The 22707-nt window shown below is 35.9% G+C and overlaps 2 protein-coding genes across 6 annotated transcripts; one reads left to right on the top strand and one right to left on the bottom strand.

The window, feature by feature from the left end:
- Positions 1-1843: 1843 nt before the first annotated feature.
- On the bottom strand, positions 1844-7391 carry LOC124178302. Its single transcript, XM_046561537.1, has 12 exons — positions 7374-7391; positions 7161-7284; positions 6214-6360; positions 4887-5069; positions 4493-4695; positions 4158-4379; positions 3808-4000; positions 3348-3558; positions 2956-3262; positions 2640-2785; positions 2201-2417; positions 1844-2059 (listed from the first exon to the last, which is right to left on the bottom strand). Exons 1-12 carry the CDS (start codon positions 7389-7391, stop codon positions 1844-1846), a joined length of 2187 nt encoding a protein of 728 aa, XP_046417493.1.
- A 1299-nt stretch (positions 7392-8690) lies between these two features.
- Positions 8691-22050, top strand: LOC124178643 (RNA-binding protein squid). 5 transcript variants are annotated; one of them, XM_046562148.1, is made up of 10 exons: positions 8691-8933; positions 12033-12068; positions 12564-12604; positions 12881-13008; positions 13212-13358; positions 13776-13907; positions 14367-14637; positions 17555-17626; positions 19815-19931; positions 20955-22050. In XM_046562148.1, exons 1-9 carry the CDS (start codon positions 8809-8811, stop codon positions 19880-19882), a joined length of 1020 nt encoding a protein of 339 aa, XP_046418104.1. In that variant the 5' UTR covers positions 8691-8808; the 3' UTR covers positions 19883-19931; positions 20955-22050. The 5 variants fall into 5 exon arrangements, with proteins under 5 accessions (XP_046418104.1, XP_046418105.1, XP_046418106.1 ...); XM_046562149.1 differs by lacking the exon at positions 12033-12068; XM_046562151.1 differs by lacking the exon at positions 17555-17626 and having other exon boundaries at positions 8693-8933.
- Positions 22051-22707: the final 657 nt, after the last annotated feature.

Genomic DNA, 22707 nt, shown 5'->3' with positions numbered 1-22707 from the left:
CACGCACTTTTCGCTGCGTTTTCTGAGTGCCTGAGGGTCCAATTATTCAGGTAAGGGTCATTCAAATCGAATCCGAGACCAAAAATCCGAGACGCACCATTCTATTATCGATGTACCAAAATAACCCAAAAATCCGTGATATTATATTAACTGTCGAGTTCAAACGTAAAAAGTAATGATTTTCACCAAGAAAATTCTGAACGAAAATGAATGTGATTTAACGTTTTTTTCTGAGCTTTTTAGTTCATGGATGATAAAATTGTATATATCAATTCAAAGTAATTTTAGTTTATACATTTCAGACAAGAAATACGCACTTTATCTTCACTTTATCGGGGGGAGTCCGTCAATTTTGAAGTTGAATACGAGTATACGTGGATGCATATCCGAGGCGCCTGGTTCTCTGCAGTGTGAATACCGAGGTGTTAAGGGGTTAGGTGGGTTTCAAAAGCTCAAAATAGGTACATTTTTATGAATTTTTTTTTACTTAACCAACAGAATATTTCATTCCATCAATTTAACACATAAAAGATACATATTTTATAAGTAGTTTGTCAAATTTTTATTGCAAAATATTGAAAATTAAGGCGTGGACACGTCGTCTGCTATGACCCCTCAAAAAAAAGTTCTCTCGGCGTAGTCAGGATAACTCATGACAGATTCATCTGAAATGCAAAAACCAAAAATTTTCTGTTAGTAGATGTTTAAAACTCGTACTTGGACGAAGGAAAAAAAAAAATCAAAAATTAGATTTTTGGCGGCGTTGAAAACAAAAAACCCTTATTTTGAGTAAAATTTGCACCCTTCATGGCCTTGAAAAATTACTTGGAATAGAAAAAAAAAAATCCTTCGTTCAAGCACGAGATAATGTTATTTTGAAGAAGTGTGCAAAATTTGAAAGAGATCGGTTCATAAGTTTTCGAGAAATCGTGACTACCGATTTCAAAAATGTAGTTTCGAGAAAAACGCGATTAAAGATTTACATTCAAATAACATGTAAATAATCGTACTTACACCGTATAATGATGCAAACCCATAATTTTTCCACGTGCCATCACCTGACACGGTAACATCTGTCGTATCTTCAACATTATTTTCATCACACGTTAATTTTTTTTCTTGATTTGCAGCAGACAACAAAATTGATTCGGCAACAGTTATGACGCACTCATGTATTTTATCAACATAAAAATTGTACGTTGATGCATTCAAGAATGAGAAACTTATATCCATCAAACCACAGAATTTTTTACATCCGGCAAGTCCTAAGCCTAGTATTCGCATCACAAAAATAAACGAACAATAGCTAAGCAGCTGCCTCGATATATCTGCCTCCATATACCTGCGTCACGCTCGGTTATAGCCTGATGGGTGAAACATCCAAAGGCTATATCTCTTAGAATATGACTCGGATCGTTTTAAAATTTCAAAGGAATATTCTCAACATATTCAATTATGAGGTAAGCAAAAAAAAAAATTCGATTTTTTGAAATTTTGAAACCCACCTAACCCCTTAATGTGACCGCGTAGGGATTCCGGCGTCTGATTATCAGCAAATTGCACGTATCGATTGGTTATTTTGTTAGATTGTTAACATTTCAAATGTTTTAATACTACGGTGACTCCATGTAAATTGTTGATCAAGTCAATAATAGTTTCGCTAAAAATATTTTTAATCACGGTTGTACAGCAAAAATTACAATCTGAATCACTATAACAATTGCATCGTATTTTCTCGGAAGTATTTTCACCGATAAAAGAGTTGCAAATAGTAGAGGTACACGTTATATAGTAGGTAATCAGAACTTGTACCGAATGTGTTGAATATTTTTTTTATTTAATTTTATATCGGATTGGTTCTTTTATTCTCTTGTAACAAGTACAATGCCCTCAAGAACGCTCGGTAATCAAACTCCAAGCGTCCACCGCGTTCGATGCCGAAGCATTTATATACTGTTTCGAGTTCAACACTGCTCACAATGTGTAGCATGTTTCTCGTCGACAAAGCCTTCGTCAAGCAATCCAGAGACACAGATCCGATGTTTTCCTTGTCAAAGTCCTGAGCAAATAGAAACGGCAAATAATTCTAAACGGATGTGTGGTGTCGCGGTGTTTCGAACAGGTGTTATAATTTTATTATCCAATACCACGTACCTACTCTCACACGGACATAGCCGTGCAAGTTTAAACATTCACTCACCGCAAATAGTTCCTCCATATTCATATTCTTCTGCGTACACAACTTGTCCATCGCTTGCGCAAGTACCCGACGCTCTTCGAAGTTGAGGAACGTTCTCGTGCACGCGGTCGATGGCAAGTGTTGCACGGGCACCAAAAGTGGAGCTCGTTCGAGAGATCCAGTGGCTAAAGCCTCTTCGACCGCTTCAGCAAATCTCGCGTATTCGATAAATTGTGGTCTGTAAACATTTAAATATTTCAAGGCTATGTTTATACATCTCTTGCCTCGGTTTGGTGAAACCAATTACTCGTAAGGTATTGGTGTTCAGCCAAAAGGTGTAGCAATGGATTTCATGAAAACGAAAGCACACCCGCTTAGATAGGACAACTCAATTATTTTAAATCCGTTCAACCACCCATGACCTATGGAAATCATCATACCCACATTGTTTGTTATGTACCTGAGAGGTGCTTTAAACACTTCAAAGATAGTCTCAATCTCTCGGCAACTTAAATTGCAACGCAGCTGATCCAATCCTCGAATAAAATCTGCTCTTCCTATAATCAACTCTCTGCGTGGATCAAACGGTGTCAAGAATTCTAAGACCTGACAACAGAAAGTGACAGCAAAGCAATGGTTTTCTACTCACCCGTGAAATACATTTTGTTTGCAAAATTGATAAACAACGTTCCGCTAGATTACATGTAACCTTGATGTAAACGAAGATAGACCCACGGTGAGTTAGTGACCGTGCAAAGTGATCTATTAGAACATACCCCGATTCGTTCCCGAACAATTTTGGCCTTGATCTTGGCAAGGATAAGTACGATATTGCTCTCGTCGCTGGTCGGATTTGGCGGTGACTTCTCGGCATTAATCAACTTTTTCTCCTCCAGCATCGCATAGTACAGTGGCACTTCCTTGGGCAGTGCTTCCATTTCTTCGATGAACCAGGCATAGTTGAAACCCAGCTCATCGTTGTAGCGCTGCTCCAAAGCGTACACCTCCTCCCGGGACAACAGAATACAAGCAGTAGTCATGGTCTGCCGAAGTTGACTCCTCGTTACGTGGCCGTGATTATGCCTACGAACAATGAGAATCGATTTACAGTCAAAAATACCGGAGCTGTCAAAAATACAACATTGCATTGTCTAGTTCAAGCCATTACGCATCGTAAGCTTTGAAAAACTGCTTCAAAAGGATTCCTCTCTCTTCGATTCGACGCCTCACGCGGTGCAGAGCTGCTTCGCATAATTCTCGCGTAGACGGTTTCTCGCGTTGCCAATCCTTTTGTCCTCTTTTGCACAATTCAGCTATCTCAGTGGGAGGGGGATCGATGCGCAACGTTGGAAGCTTATCCAGTTCTTTGACAGTGAACACTACATGCAACGGAAGCATACAGACACAGTTTGTAACGAGCGCCAACTTATACACAACACACATAGAATGAAGACCTATATGAGCTACTAGAAATTAGGCTCAAATCTTGATTCGAGCTTAGAACGACGTAATTCCTTGTCCAAATGGCGGTGGGATAGTTGCAAATATCCTCTCAGAAAATGAAAGAACGTAAGATTAGATGCATGTTTAAAGCCGGAAATTTGATAACATGTGAAGACCCAGTTTACCTTGGTCTAAGTCATCTTCGAAGGTCCGCCAATTAATTCTTTCAGGATCATTGCAGTCGGTATAGAACGCAATAATGCTTTCGATTTCTGGTTCGGCCAAGTACAGGCGGGCCACAGCTGATATTTGCATTCCATCAAGAGCCCTTCGGAATTGTGATACTGTTACCCGTCCACAGTTCAAGGGATCGAAATCCTATGTTGCGTAAAGAAAATAAATAAATGAAAAACACAAGTCATCACCGTGCTACTGTTGATAATCCGTTAAAAGATTCGTGCGTTGTACTCCAGACTGCATCGTGCTAGCCTTTAAATTTGTGATCGAGAATGAGATGTTATTTGAAATCGCATACCCTGAAAAATTCGTTTACACGAATGCGGTGCTCCAATACGTGGCGTTGAACCCTTTGCAAGACTTCCCTGAGTGGCATTAACTCTTTACGTTTTTCCATTACTGGATGAAATACAGATTGCCGTTCAAACACTTCACTTGGTAATACCCGACCTATCTCTGGCCTTGGCAATTTTGGCAGTTCTGCAGTGATAATTCTTCCAGGAAATTGATCCAGCAAATTCTGAAAGTAGGTATAAAGTTTTAGCATAGCTCAAATATCTCTGCAGGATGAAAATTCTGGAGTTATCGGTATTTGCTGAAACAGGAAATCCGGACAGTGAGATATAAACGTACACCACCCAAATCCAACATCCCGTGCTGATCCATGTAGTTCTGAGCATCCTCTACTGCCTTGACAAAAGCTACATAATTCACGGTGTAACTGTCCTTCACAAATCTCTTTACTAATAAATTAAATTCATCGGCAGCCAGCACGATGCCCAGAAAGTTTAGGACTCTTGCAAAATGGGCGAAGGTCACTGTTCCAGAATTTTTTGCTACCTAAAACAGTGGAGATGACAAGGTAATGCGTAATATCGCCATTTACGTAGATCTACCACTGTCGGTAATTTATAATATCATTAACGATGCATGCAATGTCGCGACTTGGCTAGGACTATTCGTACCTTTAACTTTATCTTTTTTATCACGCGAGACTTTTATCACAGAGTAAGGGATTTTCTCTAACATACCAATTCGTAGTCTTGGAAGTAAGGTCGCAGGATCAGTTTCCGTTTGTTGATGAGAACTGCGATTTGTGTGATGATGAGAGACAACCTCCTGTGTTCGGTGTGACTGAGTCGGTTTACATGCAATGGATCTTCCCATTCTAACCCCGTCACTAGTGACTTATTTTTTCCGAATTCAGGAACTACAAAGTTCAACCAATAATTTATTCGTGTGAAAGTAATAAGGTGGGACGTTACGCGTAATAGGACCACAGCTACATGCGTAATGCGTTAATAGAAAAACAGACATACTCAAAGCCGGTTTACTCATTATTGCTGTGGCATTACATTCGCTTTGATTTCATTCGTAGATCAGCCAGAGTTCATTCATTTGATAGACGGAATGTGTATTTCAATAATTCAATTCTATTTATTCTATTTCAAAGGAAACAATATCCTAAGACAATATTCGCCTATTTCGCGTTTGAATATCTTTTTTTTACGGCGTACAGGCATCCTTTCTTAAATATTTAAAAACTTCCGGTAGTGGAGGCAACGTCCTCTCTGACAATAGACACATGGGAAGATATATACAGAATAGATCACTGTTTTATATTTAATCTTGTTGCTTGAAAACTTATTATCTTTTTGTTCATTGCCGACAATGTGTCGCCAGATGGAAATTAATTTGAACTCAACAGCAAAAATTGGGTTATTCAGAAGACAAGAGCCGATAGAATCGTATTCACTTTTATCACAATGGCTTTGTTATATCTATGAAGCTACAATTAAGTAAACCATATTAGAACCAGATTTATATAGATCCTTTTATTCCTAACTCAATAATTGTCATCAGCCACAGCATTCTTTTCACCTGAGATTTCTTGTGAGTGAGGATACGATTTCTTTTGTTGCATCTCAGTTAATCGGATAATTTCGAATAATAAATAAGCAGCTGAATACAATCAAATCTGACATCGTATAAAATGTAAGAACCAAATTATTCTTTGGTTGATTGAATTTGTAGAGGTGTGCATCTACCCGCGTGTCTGGACTCTTGAGTTAAGAATGTACCTCAGGTATATGGTAACGGATAACGGTACAGAGGATTTGACTGGTAAATCTGAGCTTTCTTAAAATAACGGTAATCGCTTCGGCAAAATTTATCCGACACAGCTATATCCATTGGCTTAACGTACGTTCTGAATACCCGAGTTCTAAAAATACTAATGAAAGAGAAAAATTCTGTTCGAACAATAAGCATTTTCTTGAAGGCCGCTACTTCGGACGTTTTTCTTCTTGAACGTGTCGATATATTTTCATGTTACGAGTAATCTGATAACCTACCACTGTCGTGAATAACTTGACAAAACTGTGTGTACAGGATCCTTCCGTCCTGAACCCTGAAATAGTCAGCCAAGTCGCCAATTTCCTGATCCGACAGACCGATAGGACCTCGAAGAGGCCCTGTCAGAACCGAGACAAATTTTGATTCTGCAAAAAGTATTAAAAAAACATTCATGAACTTTTCTAGTTACTTTGCATACATTGTATACAAATTGCTCGATCAAAATCATGAGTTCAATTGTGAGATTTTCTTTCGATACGCCTGAACTGAGAATTGAAAAATGTAATCAAGTATCGCTTGCACTATTTTTTGTGTACCTAGATGTATAGTTCTGTTAAGACTGATTAGAATTACAACTTTTAACGAAATCCAAAGAGCCAATTTCAAATTTGCAATTTGCAACTGGGATGAAATGTCTTGCCAATTTCCATTCCGCTAATGGTCACCTGAGATACACACGTATATACATTTGATATCCGCTCATAGGATTAGATAGATCGATGGAATATTGCAAGTGGGGCACTCCTACATTGTACCTATACACGGATAGCATTTTTGTATTCTGCGAATCCGTTCCCTAATCGACAAATTCGTAATACTTACATAGGCGTTAAAACATTCTCTCTTCGTATTTATTATTAGACCACGCATTCATTGCTATCTAATACATCTGGCAGGTCTTGGTGCTATACTGTAATGCACGTGTATATAAGAGACAGATCAATTTACATGTTTCTGTGTTAGTTAAGGTTTTTCGAGTGACGTACTTGAAGTATTAAATAATTCCATCCGCGTAGCAACAACATACCAATTATAGGGCGTAGAATTCTTTGAAACACCCTGTATTAGCAGTACTAGGAAACGTAATGCGAAACAAGAGAGGTTATACGTTTGGGTTTCCTAATACCCTCTTGTCTATTAACTTGTGTTCAGAGAGGATTTATACCTGAGAGGAGGCTATTGTTGTTGGGATCCAAAGGTTTGTAATAGTCCCAAAGATTGAGCCCAACCCGAAATATGGCAGCCCGAATTTTGTTGCATGTTCGCCAAACATCGCGCAGTTTTAAATTCTGTAATTAAATATCTTAGTCAATTGAATGTTGGGAAATTCAGAATAATTTATAGATCGGGGACGACAGCACGAATTAATCAGCATAACCTTTGTTCCTTCAGGCATTTTGATATCATTAAACTGTTACTTGACCGAGATTTTTCAAATTTATATATGAATATGCGAAATTTGACACTTCCAACAGATACAGGCTTTTAGAAAGGAAAACACGTGGGAATTTATTTAAAAAATTGCGCATCGAATCTTTGATTTGACACGATTCACACGTACGTACCTATATCTGGTTTGATATTCATTGTTGAGAAAAATAAGAAACTCATCTGGTAAGCTATGTACCTACTTCCAACGTGTGTAGAGAAAAATAAAGTTATTGGTACAGCTACTTGATGTTCATTAATAAGTTACCAGTGACTCGCTATTTTTTTAGTATTAAAACTAAAACGCGTTTTCTTTATGTAGAAGTTTTACGTGTCTATACTTAACGTATTGTTTGTTTCTCCTGTCATTCGCGTCGCTATTCATTGGCACGTAAGATTTGATTTGGAAGGGAACTCGTTCCAGTTTAGATTCCAAAACAACAGTATGTTACTGGGAATCTATTAATAAATATTACTGTACATACAATACGTCGAGTATAGTTGCACAAAATACAAGACTATTCCAGGAAACCGGGAAACATATTTTTATAATTTTGATCCATCTTTAGTTGCGAACATTTCAGTATGCTAGAAAGGCTACGTGACCGCTAGCGATAAATAATATGATGTAATAATACAGACGATCGCAATGATTACGAAAAATTGTGACCGCCTAGAGTACGCTTACATCCATGCTTACATCATTAAATATCTCAGGCGTTAAATAAGCTACCTATATGCTAACCGGCCGGTCGTGGCTGCAGCGACTAAAGCGAGTGCCGGAAATGGAGACGCGTGATCTATAACGGAGATAAGTAAACAATCTGTCGTGTTTTGAGCAAGAGTTGACAAAACCGAGAACAAAAATTATTCGCCCAACCGCAAAAGACGATCATTTCTTTTCATTTTTCCTGGACAAGTTATCTGGTTCACTTGTGCAAATATGCGATAAGAGGGTAGAACAAAAAATATGCGTAGCGCGGGAGATGGATCCACGCTGTATTGATTTCCCGCTCGGCGAACTTTGGCATGCGCGGGAATCCTGGGAAATGATGCTGCTACTTGGCTCGAACAAAGGAGCGATCTGATTGGTTCCATCGTTGAGCTTCTCCCCACTTTTCTGACGGATGCCCCTTCGGTGAAGAGTATTGACCAGTTATTCCTTACGAAACTGCTATAGGAGGTATCCGATTGGTTGGGAGAGGCAAGCGAATACCCAGAACACCTTGCGCGTCCCGTGTGACGCACAATCACCATTTTCCTGTCCCCATTCAGTCTTCTCCATTCGGCAGCCGAGCGGTGCGGACGTTAAGTGGTGTTATCTCGCGTAGTTTATAAGTCGCGTCAACTTTACGTTAAAATAAAAACCAAACAAATACTCCAAAATGGCTGATCAGGAGAATAAGGACTTCAGCGAAGACATCGCGGACCAGAGCTTTGAACAGAATGGTGATGCTGAAAACGGTGGCGGTGACGCTACAGAAAATGGCCAAGAATCGCAGGAAGACAGGTAAACTTGACAAAAATACACAACACAGTTACCCAGGGAGAACACGTAATGTTTATTTTTCTTACAAACCTAAATCTTTGCTACAACTGCTGAACAATTATTATTAGATGCGGGGTCGTTCAAGACCCCGATGTAGTTAATACTTTCTGACCGATGAAAAGCAAAATGGAGGGAAGTTCCAGGTTGCACGACGCTGTTATAAAATATCCAGTTGCATCTACTTTACATGAGCATTTCCCTCCAAATCCGTTCACACCACTTGATGGTATATTGTTTTCAGTATATTATTTGGTGAATATTTTTACATACTTGCAAATAAATTTACGTTGAAATTATAAATGAAAAAAAAATGGAGTCGCCGGCTAAAGCCGCGGACGCGCCCGCACACTTAAAATGGCGGGGAGTTGGCTTGGATTTCCTTTGTTGCGAACAACTGTACGTCAATTTTCTACTATGATCTCGCATCTTATCTTTTAAATACATAGCCTAGAATATTGTTTAAATAACTGTTATACGTAATGATCATTTGTTTGTTAAATTAGTTTTTAAGGACATCAATTTGCGGCGTAACATTTACATTTTCAGCATAACGGGACCTTGAGCAGGATGATTTCCAGCATTTAGCAGTTGAATTATTGCGCGCGATGTTCTGTAAATAGATTGTAATTTTTTTTTCTTTACTATCATTTCTGAAGGTGATTTATTGGGCCTTAGGCTCAATGTTGTCTTACATCCCTACAGCTTTGGATTCACAAATAATGATAAAGTTTGGGGTACATTTGTACTACGGGTAAGCATTCTATATTCTAATCTATTCAAGTCTTGTGTACGGGAAGAGAAGTTGTAATCTTTTTTTTGTGGAATCTAGCTAATTAAACGAGTCCAACTTTCTCACACTCACTTGTTCTTGGCTACGCCATCGTACAATCTCGAAAATTAGCAATGCATTATACGACCATTCATATTACACTTTATTGTTGGGTCTGGTTGAAATTTGTTTGATTATCTAGATATTCTTGATGGTATGAGTGATAGTATGTGATTTTGTTGAATGATCCATTGAAAGTATTCTTATGATATTTGTTTTAAAAGTTAGAAGTAAGGATTTTTCAATTGGGCCAAATATTAGGTTACAATCTCTTACCTGTACACTTGAGTAATCGGTATAAGTCGAGGGGCGCGAGTAAAATATTTAACGTAGAAAAATATGGCTGACAGCCGGCGCTCCAAAATATTGAATTGTGTAGTAAATTGAAACAAAAAAAAAAAACGAAAAAAATAATTGCACATTACCAAATGAAATCAAGGTAACTATAAAATATGATGATATTGATAATTTATTAGTTGATAACTGTGCTTTTACAAGGTTTACTATTGTATGGAAAATTGTAACTGTGTAAATTCTAATTTTCTTCTATCTACTAATAGTTGTACTTAATTATGATAAGTAAGAATCTGTAATTTGTTTGTTACTAAATTTGTACATGGATATTAATTGTAATATTTTTAGAGTGTAACTTTTTTGATTCCATTTTTGGCCAGCCGAGAATCTCCTCAATTTTTTACAGCGCTATTCAGATTGGTCAATACTTAACGATTGACCATTATCCTTACCTGGGATCAGTGAACGAGGCATTGAGAATTGAATTCTATCAATTATTGCGAGAAGTCAACGTCAAGTTCAAGTACATCAGCACAAGCACTGGAAGTCGAGTTGTGTCGAGTCGAGTCAAATTGAATCAGAGTCACACACACTTGTCTGCTGGGTCACGCGTAGAGTCAATTATGATCTGATCTGATGTCAATTTCAACGAGTCCGATGTCAATTCCAAATACAATTTGGGCGTGACCAAAGCACAGAGTCACTAGGGAAAATGTGAACATCTCCGATAGGTCGAAATGCCATTAACCCAGTTTATCTGGCTTGGTCTGCAGGTGGCAATCGACTGCGTGCAAATATGGCGGGCGGCTCGCAACTGGCTAACCGTGACCCGACCAACAACTGAGTACCGGCGAGTGACTGGTGCCCACGGTATTTATCACCAGCCCTAGATGATATAAACAAATTATCGATACAGATAATCAACACACTGAGAGAAAGAGAGATATTATAAAATATCACAACTTTAATTTGAATAGAAAGAGAAAGATATAATCATGACTCAATGAAAAATAATAAATTAAATAATGATAAACAATTTTTTTAGCTTTTCAATCGAGTTGCAGTACCTATCTACCAATTGTCAATTATTTGGGCTAATCAACGGTCTTATTCCAACTTGGCAAAGTTGACTCTTGTTTCCTTTAGGCGCAGCTGTATGTCAACTGGAGTTGTAACTGTATTGCTCGGGTTTCACTGACTGTTGTGAAAATTTTGCTCAGCACACTATTTTTCATGTGTTTTTTCTCAAGTTTTTGTTCGTCGTTGCTAAGCGGTTTCTTTTTTTTTTTTCTTTTTTTTTTTTTTTTTCTCTAAGAAATTTCACGATTGGCAAATGCACATGTGAAATTTCAAATGCGTCTAAAACAGCATTCTCGTATTGTTTTTACACTTTATCTTTTGAACAAATGCATACCTACTGATTCCGTATATGCAAGGTTCGTATAATATATACATAGCCTTAGGTATTGTTGGAATATTTTTTCCATTTTTCCCTCCTTCTTTCACCCAAACACAACTTTATTCAAAATTGCAGCCTGTAGAGTTATGTCACGGCTGTCTATACTAACATTAAAATTAAATATCCATACCTCTATATATAAATATATTACCAACGTCGTACAATACATATATAATAAATTTTCTATTTTGTTGTATTGTTTTGAAAAGTTGCCCATTACCCCGTTTCCGATAATAGCCCTATGCAAATTTGTATAATATGTAACTAGTAATTGGTAAAACTAAAAATAAAGAAATTAACATTTTTACAGTTATTCTAGATACTTCCAGGGGTTAAGTCGAAGCATTTCTTTTCATGTCAAGTCATTTTTCAAACTGAGAAATGGGAAATATAATACAAATTCTTCGCTTCATTTAGTCTAGTAAACCTACAGTTGAAAATTCCATTGGTAAAATAAAATCATTGAATTGCTTTGCAGGTCGGGTGGAGCGAACCAGGAGTCTCTCAATGATAGGTACATAGAAACTTTTTATTATTTTTACTGTAACTACAAAATTTGTAGCTTGAACAATTATTAAACTAAATTTAAGAAATGATATAAGAAAAACAAAGTAGTGGTAGTTCAAAATTTATCTGAAATAATTTTTGGGGAAAAGTAATACAATATGCTGCACTGTATGAAAATGTATTTGACAGTAAAAGTTACATATCCAGGTGGTACGCGGCTTTCAATATAAATTGTTGACGAAACAACTAATTTTAAAAGACCTATATGACTGTTGCTATGCTACGTACCTCTCATCATTTTTATTGCAGATCTTTTTTTGCACAGTATGCGGAGACATTTGAATTTGCTGACATCCAAATATCACAAGCATGAAACAATTTATGTTGCAAAATATTCTCTATGAAGTTGAATTCCTTGGCAGTTTACAAAGCCTAGGAATTTGAACATTGTAGATATAAAAATTTTCACTCATTTAATTTTTTGTCTTTTTGTCATTCACAGAAAATTGTTCGTCGGAGGGCTCAGCTGGGAAACTACTGACAGTAAGTGTGGTTTTTAATATGATGTTTTTAAAACTTATGTCTCATCAAGTTCCTCGTTTGATAATCAGATTCAAAGTTTATATAAACTGAAAGAAAAACTGTATACTTGCAATGATGTTTCATCTTAGGACACCTTCAGATAACAGAATGGCACTGTTACATGAGATTGTTATAGAAATACTGAGTACATTTTATTCGAGTCTAATTTTTAACATGATAATGATATATTGACACAAGATCTCAATTTTCAACGTAAATTTACCATTCAACTTTCAGAGGAGCTAAGAGATCACTTTGGTTCATATGGTGATATTGAAAGTATCAACGTCAAGACAGATCCGAACACCGGACGGTCTCGAGGATTCGCGTTCATTGTTTTTGCTCGAGCTGAATCACTAGATAAGGTAACTATTCTGGTCCTCAGAAAATATACTGTTTTTCAATATATGACACCACAAAACAACTAGTTTATGTGATGAAACTAAAATGTCAGTTCTGCTACTGAGTGTAAGTGACGACAATTTGGCAGCTGAACTTTATTTGAAATGTCAAGTTTTCATTTTTCTGTCTGAAATGTCTAATGTGAACCTTGTCTGCTTTATTACAGATCATGGCTGCTGGTGATCACGTAATCAATAACAAGAAAGTTGATCCCAAAAAAGCGAAGGCTCGTCATGGAAAGATCTTTGTTGGAGGTCTTTCGACAGAACTGACCGATGACGACATCAAAAACTTCTTTTCCCAATTTGGTTCTGTAAGTATTTGTATGAATTATTGTTCAAAATTATTCACAAACATTATATTCCACGTGTGAAAGTATTTCCACAATAATTGACTGTCTTCAGCATCGAAGTCACAATGAGAAGACGATCTGTTCATGATAGATTTGTAGATATTGAAATACCACATTTATTTAACATCAATTTTTTTGAAACTTCGAATGACTTATTTGTTTTCATCTTATTTCTTTTTTGTTTGATATCACTGGATATTTTCTGTAAATAAGCTTTTTTTCATATTTTGTGATGACAAAAACACTTTAGTCAGTTCTGCTACTGAGTTGATGTGATGATTACTTCAAAACCTGATGCGAAAGTTTTGCACTTAAAGAATATTAACTTAATACAACATCAACTTGTATTAATTGTTTTTCTCGTACCATATTTTACAGATTGTTGAAGTAGAGATGCCGTTTGATAAGACAAAGAACCAGAGGAAAGGGTTCTGCTTCATCACATTTGAATCGGAACAAGTAGTAAATGAACTATTGAAAACACCAAAACAAACTATTAACGGAAAAGAGGTATGTGTCACTGTAAACCAAGCGAGCCTGCTATTGTCATTTGCAATTACATTTAAGTACCCTAAATTCTTCGCAATGTTTTCTTCTTTATATTCTACAATGTTGTCCTGTTATAGATACCCTATCTTATCTATTATATTCTGATCTCGTTATCGTTATGAACTTGAAGTAAGCAATGATGTAGATATCTTAGGACACCTTCGGATGCAGAATGGCACTGTCACGTGAGATCAGTTAAGATAACTGAGCTTACTTTTCGCTAACCATCTTCTTATCATATACGAAGCTAGTTACAATATGTCGTCTAGTTTTATTTGTCTTTACTTATCATTACGTCGTATCAATCATGACTCAACCCAAGGAGTATGCTAGAGAAGATGAGATTACGAATATTTTTCATACAAAGAAAATGATCGATTTTGCTTGAACTTTATACAATTGACTTTTTGTTGGATGCAGGTTGACGTAAAGAAAGCAACTCCCAAGCCCGACGGGATGGGTGGCATGCGTGGCAGTGGCGCTGGAGGTCGCGGAGGACGTGGAGGTCGAGGGGGACGAGGCCGAGGATTCGGCGGTCAAGGCGGTTGGGGTCAAGGCGGCTACGGTGGCGGTTACGGCGGCGGTTACGGCCAGGGTGGATATGGAGGTGGCTATGATGGTTATGGAGGTGGATACGACTATTATGGCGGTGGTTATGGCGGTTATGGTGGCTACGACTACAGTGGATACGGTAATATTGACTATTAAATTTTTAGTAAAACTTTTATAGTTCCTTATACACACGACATACTTATATATACATATATATATATATATACATATATATATTTATTTATTTATTGATTTTCCTTCTTGCAACTGACAGGCCACTAATTGAAGCACTAGATACGCGGCAGATGCCATTGTTGGTCTATTTTTAAGACGAAGGAAACTTGTATATTAAGACGATTTTAAACAGGATGATTCTATGTATGCAGACTTGAATATGGCGCGTATACGAACGGAAGTTTTTTTTTAATCGTAAAATTTTAAGATTTTTTTTTTTTTCAATTTACTTTTAATATTTTTTTTTTCTTTCAACGGTATCTATTAATTGTTATACTACATTGATCTCTTACGTAGAACACCGTCCTGTTAGTACTATTCGTGAAATCTATTTTTATGTGGAATGGTGGTGGAACAACATGGCTGATGTGTCTGCTCTGTATATAGTGCTCTCTTGAGACAGGCAAATGGTTTTGGGTTCGAATGACTATATTGTAATGAATATAGATGAGATATTTGTACTTTGAATGAGAATTCCTTATGAGACTGCTCTGCTATTCGAGTTGGTAATTCTTTGAATACTGTTGGATCTAATTGTTTTACGAGATATTCAAGTATCTCACCTTAGCGTGCAGACTCATTATTTAGAAAACTCAAATCAAGTTTACCATAAAGAGCCTGTTCACATAACTTTGAATTATGTTCGCATTGTTTGCGAATACTTCTGAATTAAAATATTAATTACTTCAATTCAATTCTTTTGTTTTCGTTTTGTAGTTCTACAAAATACTTACGGTAATTTTTTTCCTTTTTTTTTCATATTTACCTTACCTTCACTTTGCACATCCAATTGAAATTTTTATGTATTGAACATATTTAAAGAGATTGGAGCTAAGAACGTACCCTGAACATTTTTAATGTACTTCCCTGGTATCAGCCATCGTGTTACGCTGTGACCAACTAACTTATATCTTATATATGTTATATTCTTTGATGCCTTGTTATAATATATTTACTTAATATGCTATAAATGAATGAATATATAACTTATTAACAATACACTAGGAGAATATAATATGTAACAGTGAAAGTGTGAAGCCAGATGAGCTGTTCCAACTATTTTTATTATTGGTTCAAACTTTGTACAATTTTTTGTCGTGTTGAAAAATTGACGTTTCCTTGTGTTCTTAAAGTCTTATCGGCAAAAGAAAAATGTGTTCTGGAATTGATGTACCTACATTTCATTTAGAAGTAGTTAAATTTTCTTTATTTGAAAAATAAATTCGATCTTTCATACGTTCACTGATTGATGTCAGTGAATTAGTAGAATTTATTGTTTTGTAAAAAAGAATTTCTTTAAATTCTGCAGACTCACTGACTTCAAATCCACGCAATCACTGTAACATAATTATATATGAAACCAATTATGTGGTAAATATAAAAACAAAGTGTACAGGATAACACGGAGTACGAAATGGTATACCCCCTCGTTCCTGCTTTTCGGTCCTATCATAATCCCTCGATGCATGTCTTTGTTTGAAATTCTTCGTTTCATGTAATTTCATTACAGTAATTAGCCAAATTACGTGCTTTATTTTAGAATAAGCCTCTTTCGCGATGCTTTTTATCAGCGACCTTATATTGATACATGAGCATTTGGGTAATCTTCAAGCTATTCAAACAGCAACAAAGATAAGATGAGTCAAATTGGGCGTGGAACATATTTCGGAAAATGAATTGAATCCTTACCTAATAAAATCCGAATTTTGTTTATCCGTTGAAAAGCTGTAAGTGACGAATTCGACTTATATCACAAGTATGTACCGAGGCAGTATCCCTAATATACCTGTGTCTCTACCCGTTAAAAATTTAGGAATCTGCACCCGGTATAGACTTTTTCTGTAAGTAGAATTCGTCACAACATATGAATCGCTCGTTTTCGTACGAAAATGAAATGATCTTGGTTTACTATACTAATATAGTATATTGTATTCGAATTTGCATCTTGATAAAATAGTCATTTAAAAACAAAAAACCTACCAGCACACCACACGGCGCTATGAGACAAACATGGATTTTATTCAAATGATTGGTTTTGAACAGGTTTCGCATCCATGATGAGAAAATGGGTAATTAGTCATGATGATGGTATTCTTTTTTCTCAGTATGGCAGCTGGCAGTCACGTTTATGGCTTATGATCCTGTATTTGAATTTCATCTATTTATCAACTGGTCTTGATATACACAGTATATTTATCGATTTGAATGCGAAAATACAATTCAGCATTTTAGTTCTTCATCGACCTCGTCATGCCAGAATAATGCATGTCAGATCATTCGCAAGTGTAGAGAATACTAATTGACTTATAAATGGATCACAAATAAATGTGATCTTTCTGTATTTGGAAACGATTGCGTAATAAAGGAAAATTGGCATCATGGCTTTGAGTAATTTGTGTTGAAATAGCGTGTTGAGTAAATTGCAATTTCTTTGTGGAAATCATAGTGCTATTTCAACGAAGTATAAATCTCTTCAAGATTTCTTTCGGTCATATGACTTTGAGGTCTGCATCCGATTACATTCAAAGTTGTGGCTGAAAAGTGAAACGATCGAATGGCTCTGTGTTAGTCTGTGATTCCATTTTAGTGATCTGTTAGCATTTGCATATAGAGTAAATATCAACACATTATTTCGTGCAGGTTCTTGACAACACATGCATATTGGTGGATAGTTTCACTGTTAAGTCATTAATATATGATCATGGCCAAATATTTGAAATTTACGTAATCGTTGACCGTGAGAACAGTGCGCTAAAAGTAATTTTGGAACAGTACGGCTATACTGACTGCATCACTTATACCGTGTGTTCCATGAAATGCAGACGGCTATGGCTATGGCGGTGGTAGTTACGATGGTGGCTACAGTGGTGGGCGCGGTGGTGCACGCGGGAAAGGTACGCCTTAGCGTTCCTTTTTTGTTTATTGTTTTGAATTTCTTCATTCCGTTCAGACATTCATTGATTTATTTCCTCGCTCCAACCTTGTGCCTGCTAATAAGTAGTTTTCCAGCATTCCCCTTTCATGAATTAAAACTTTCATTACTTAATATTTTCCTCTGCCTCTAAATAATTGAGAAATTTGTTCACATTAAAAATAACACAATGTGTAACAACTCGATCAATTGAATTGCTGTATTGTTATTCACGAAATAATTTGGAAAGTCATATTATACCTACATGGATGATTCAATACTGTCAATATAATTTTCGGATCCATAATTACTGTAAATGCAATGAAAACACTTCCGTTTATATATATTATGTGAAATGATAATTTGCCAAAAGTAATGAGAATATGAGATTCAAAGTTATTGAACGAGTATAAACAGAACGATCACACGAAAATGAAAATTCATTTGATTAAATTTCAATATTTTTCACTATTCACTGAGTTGATTGGTAGTAACATAATTAAATTGCCAATCTTATTTTGTATTGCACTTGATTTCTATCTGGACCTTAAGTAAACAGTAAGCTCTTAAAGGAACTTCACGCAGTGGTTACTGCTAACTATTCCAACCCAGCGTTACTTTAGCCATGCATTCGTAAAAATATACTCATATATTTCATTCCGATGAATATACAGAGAATGTTGGGAAAAGTGAACTACTTGCAATGATTCCATACATCTCACTATCTACTATGAGTTAATCCATGTCACCAATTTTCTCTGTGTATCATGTATGCCAAGGCCTATATTGCAATATAACTTTTATATACAATTTCGAACTTTATTATTTTGAAAGCTACCAGAGAAAAAGTATTTTGATGCAAATTCAGAATACTTCATAATTTCATTGACACAATAAAATGCGAACATACTGTTGTAAATATGCGCCATGGCCCAATAGGTGAAATGAAGTCTGTACAGAATGAACACAGAAGTATAAAATCTGTACTTCGTGCCATTTTTGACTGCAAAATAATCATTCCACTATCAATTTTTCATGAATTTTTCATTATTTTACTGTAACATTATACTCCAGTAAATTTTTACTGCCATGCTTTTTATGATTCCAATTCATGCGATGTGCATAAAATATTTTTTTTTTCTTGCATTTGAAGCATCCCATCTGATGATAAAAAAGTGCTTGTGATATATTCATGACACAATTAATTTGGTTTGCATAGTAAACTTTGAATTGTGCCTGTGTTCTGTACCCACGAACCTGTGTTTCCATTTCATTGGAACAACCTATTCCGAATACACGTTTCTGGTCTTTTAATCGAGAATTACAAGCCAAATAATTACCATATCTACTTGGGCTTCATAGGCTATTCTACAAGTTCCTTGAATATTTTTATATCCTGTGATTTCAATGATATTCACAATTACATGCTTTTTATCCATACATTTTTTGAGTTTCAGTTCATTCAGAATCAGTGTGTCTATTTTTATCTCACATCCACAGTAAAAATGATTGGCAAAGATGAATAACATTTAGAAAGATCAAAGCAGTTCCTTTATCAGTGGAAGAATTACTGAAACTTGCAACCTGTAAGTTGCTTGTCTTCTGTCAAGAATAAAGGAAACCATTACAAATTGATCAAAAAGTATCGTAACTTTGCCCTGAATTCATGTAGCAAATCGTTAATTCAATTGTAAATATTGTCAATTTGCCGCAAGGTTGTTTCACGACAACCTGCTTTGTGGTGTAATTAATGTAGAATCTTTTTAGTCATTCTATTCTTATGCACCATGCGACTACAGCTGTATGAACGAGCCCCTACAGTTGCAACATGAGTATGTAATTTCTTTTAAAAAATACCGATTTTATTTCAGTTAATCATTTAAGACCAGAAATTGTACAAGTGAGGAGAGTATTCTCACTGGAATAGGAACACAGCCGAACGCTTACTACCTTAGCCTGTAGCCTCTATGTAGTATTTCTATTGCCTTTAATTATCGTGCCAGCCTCTTTCGTAAACATTATTTTTTTTAGTTTAAAACTGGTTGTCACTGTGTGCGTGTGGTAGAGTTAACCAGATTAATGTTGAATAGATTTCTAAATATCTGAAATCGGTGGAAGGATTTAAGGGTTCCAATCACGTGGGCTAACAGTGCGCCGTGCGTGTGTTTCAGGAGGCTCAGGCTACGGCGGCAAGCAGAGGGGTGGCGGTCGCCAGAACCAAAGGCACCAACCTTACTAAGGAAATCTTAAGTTGCAACCACAGTGCAGAAATTGTATTGTAACCACTGGTGAGTGTTCTAAATTAGTACATTACAATTTCATGCCTTGATGATTGAGAAATTGCAACTTTTCCAGCAATCCAAGGTAGGATGCGAAACCAGATTTTCATGATGCCTTAATAAGCTGCATGAACTATCATGAACCTGAGTAACATGCATTAATGTAACTGGATAGGTAGATATGAATGCTTTGAAACTCTAAAATCAATAGATAACTCTTGGCATGAAAAGTTGAAAAGAATCGGTGTACGAGCTCTGCATAGTCGGTTAATTCACTTGACCGTTATATCTGTCTATGAATTGTTGACTTTAATGAATATGTTAATTACAAATTTTGAGGCATGAGACTATTTAGTCCTCTGATTGATACCTATAAGGTCAGCACAGGCTCTAGTGTATGTATTTTTTTTACAATCAATATTAGAACCCTGAATATAGCTTGCCATTGTATGGCCGAATTATGATGGTTCAAAATTTTGCTCTAAATAAGTTGCGAATTCTGTGAGCCGGACATTCATGGTCACCTGTTGAAGTGTTGAATTGCTGACAGATTACAATAAATAGGGAAAAAGAAATACAACATTGTGCTAGGAGATAAAATTTTAACCATTTCTTAATTGTCTTTAATTTGACAATATTCTCACTTCTGCTGCGTCTGCATAATTAACTTCGAAATCTTAATTTCGAAGGCTTATAGGCCTGCTCAGATTCCTCAATTCTCCAAATGTTTTTTTTTTTTGTTTAGAGATGACTGGTTCCTTGAACATTAACTTTGTTGATTAATGTGACCCAAATGATAATGGTGAAATTAATGTTTCATTCAAAGATACAGTGTTGATGAACAACACAAAACACCTGCTGTAGAATTAAAGCCTTAAAAAGTCACAAGAGTACTAAGAGTACTACATGAAGAAGCGTGATAGCATATTCAGTCACAGGGCCATCATAGATTGTAGTGTTACACCACAAGGACTGTATTTATGAACGTAACACATTGAATTATTGTTAATCATGCTATTTCATTTGTTTCAGATTTCCTGCCCTATAACAAATCTCACAACTCGACGAATCATCATTCCATTAAACCCCGTCAACAACAGCGCAAACAACCCATCAAAAACAGTCCACAGCAATAGTGTCTCATTTGCGTTCATCCATATTAACATAATATACTGCAGTACATGAAATCATTAAAATAACATAATATAGCCCAGCTCTTCTGTATAAATTTGTATTTCACCTAATAATAATGATAATAGTAATGGTAATGATAATATTATTTAATAACTAGTTGACAAGACAGAAAAAAAGTAAAAGCACGGCCCGAACAAACCGCTTGAATGATGCAGTTAATTTCTACACAGGTGTCAAGTATTATAGTAAATATAAAGATGTATGCTGACGCTGATTTCGCATATTCTTAAAATGTTGCAATACTGGTTTCATTTTTTGAATATTCGATGGATTGTAATGATGTATATCAATTGTACTCATAGCCCTATGCAGTTTGGCTGTTGTATATGACATAATTAGGCAAATTGGAACCGCAAATCTTATCTGAAGATAATTTATCTAATATGAGGTATTTATTATACAGAATAAATTCAATCTATAAATGCTGTTGAATGGGATCCACATGCTCTACTTGAGCGGTCCTATTTGACAGCAGAATGAGTTATACTATTATATAACTGGCAAATAGATCGGTTTTAACCTTGAATAATCAAAACTAAAGATTATACGTCCTGATTTCGGGTAATTTTGTGTGTGCACAATCAGTATATGAACAACATATAACTTATGGGAATTGATGATAAAATGATCGATAAAACAAGCCAATGAAGACTGTGAAACAAACTGCATTTTGTACAAAAGAAAAAAAAATTGATTTAAAACAAGATTAGGTTCGCTCCTATTCTGTGAGCTGGAGAGCATCCCGACATGTTGCAATCAACCATGTCCAACCATTTTAACAGTAAGATTATTTTAATTTTGTTTATAAATAAACTTAAAAGCTATTGTAGCGAAGTAAGCAGGCAATGTACTTTTTACAATGTTGTAAAAAGATTGCTTTCTTATTGTTAAACAAGATATAGGATTAAATAAAAACTCATTTTGTGTACATAAATTGTCTGACTATTCATCCTCATTCTTTCTATGTTACCTTGAGAACCTGCATCAAGTGTAACACCACATAATTTTTACTTTTAATGGCGGTTTGCGGTGTATCGCGTGAAAAGAAACATGTTTGTACCATAAAGCCCATCTCGATAATACACAAATCAGTAACAGTAACTAGGTATGACAATTATACTTCACCATCAATCTAGTCCCCATTTAAATGCTGTGCCTAATTTGTCGTCACACTTAGTAGAAAATCATCCATACCGAGTGTAATTTTTATTTATTTATTTAATTTAACGAGTGAAAGTAATATATTAGTGGTTTTATCGTGTATGTATGTCCGATGTACATACATGCATACATACAGAAAACATCGCCCCAAAATATTCACTATAATTATAGTAATAGGAATTCAGACAAGAGCTGGTAGCGCGGTAAATTATTTATTGTTCCCGGCTAAGTAATGCAAAGTTATAATATTGGAAAGCTATTTGAATCGGTTATATTCCCTTGCTTATTTCCCTCAATTACAGTTTGATATCAGGGTATCGGATGCAACAATAACCACTGCTATTTTACAGGATCATTCAGTCGTTCCATGTATTTTCGCACATAAATTTTGCAGAATGCGCCGAATATTTTTGTCCGAAATATGCAGCCA

The sequence above is a fragment of the Neodiprion fabricii genome, chromosome 3 (genome assembly GCF_021155785.1).
Source record: "Neodiprion fabricii isolate iyNeoFabr1 chromosome 3, iyNeoFabr1.1, whole genome shotgun sequence".
Taxonomy (NCBI): Eukaryota; Metazoa; Arthropoda; class Insecta; order Hymenoptera; family Diprionidae; genus Neodiprion; species Neodiprion fabricii.
This window is presented reverse-complemented; position numbering and strand designations above follow the sequence as displayed.

Coding starts and splice junctions, on each gene's coding strand:
- LOC124178302 (XM_046561537.1), bottom strand. Junction 6,361..7,160: donor CAACAATAGCCTCCTCTCAG/GTATAAATCCTC, acceptor TACTTTTTGCAG/AATCAAAATTTGTCTCGGTT. Junction 3,559..3,807: donor CGAAGATGACTTAGACCAAG/GTAAACTGGGTC, acceptor CGTTGCATGTAG/TGTTCACTGTCAAAGAACTG.
- LOC124178643 (XM_046562148.1), top strand. CDS start 8,809: ATGGCTGATCAGGAGAATAAGGACTTCAGCGAAGACATCGCGGACCAG. Junction 12,069..12,563: donor CAGGAGTCTCTCAATGATAG/GTACATAGAAAC, acceptor TGTCATTCACAG/AAAATTGTTCGTCGGAGGGC. Junction 13,908..14,366: donor AAACTATTAACGGAAAAGAG/GTATGTGTCACT, acceptor TGTTGGATGCAG/GTTGACGTAAAGAAAGCAAC.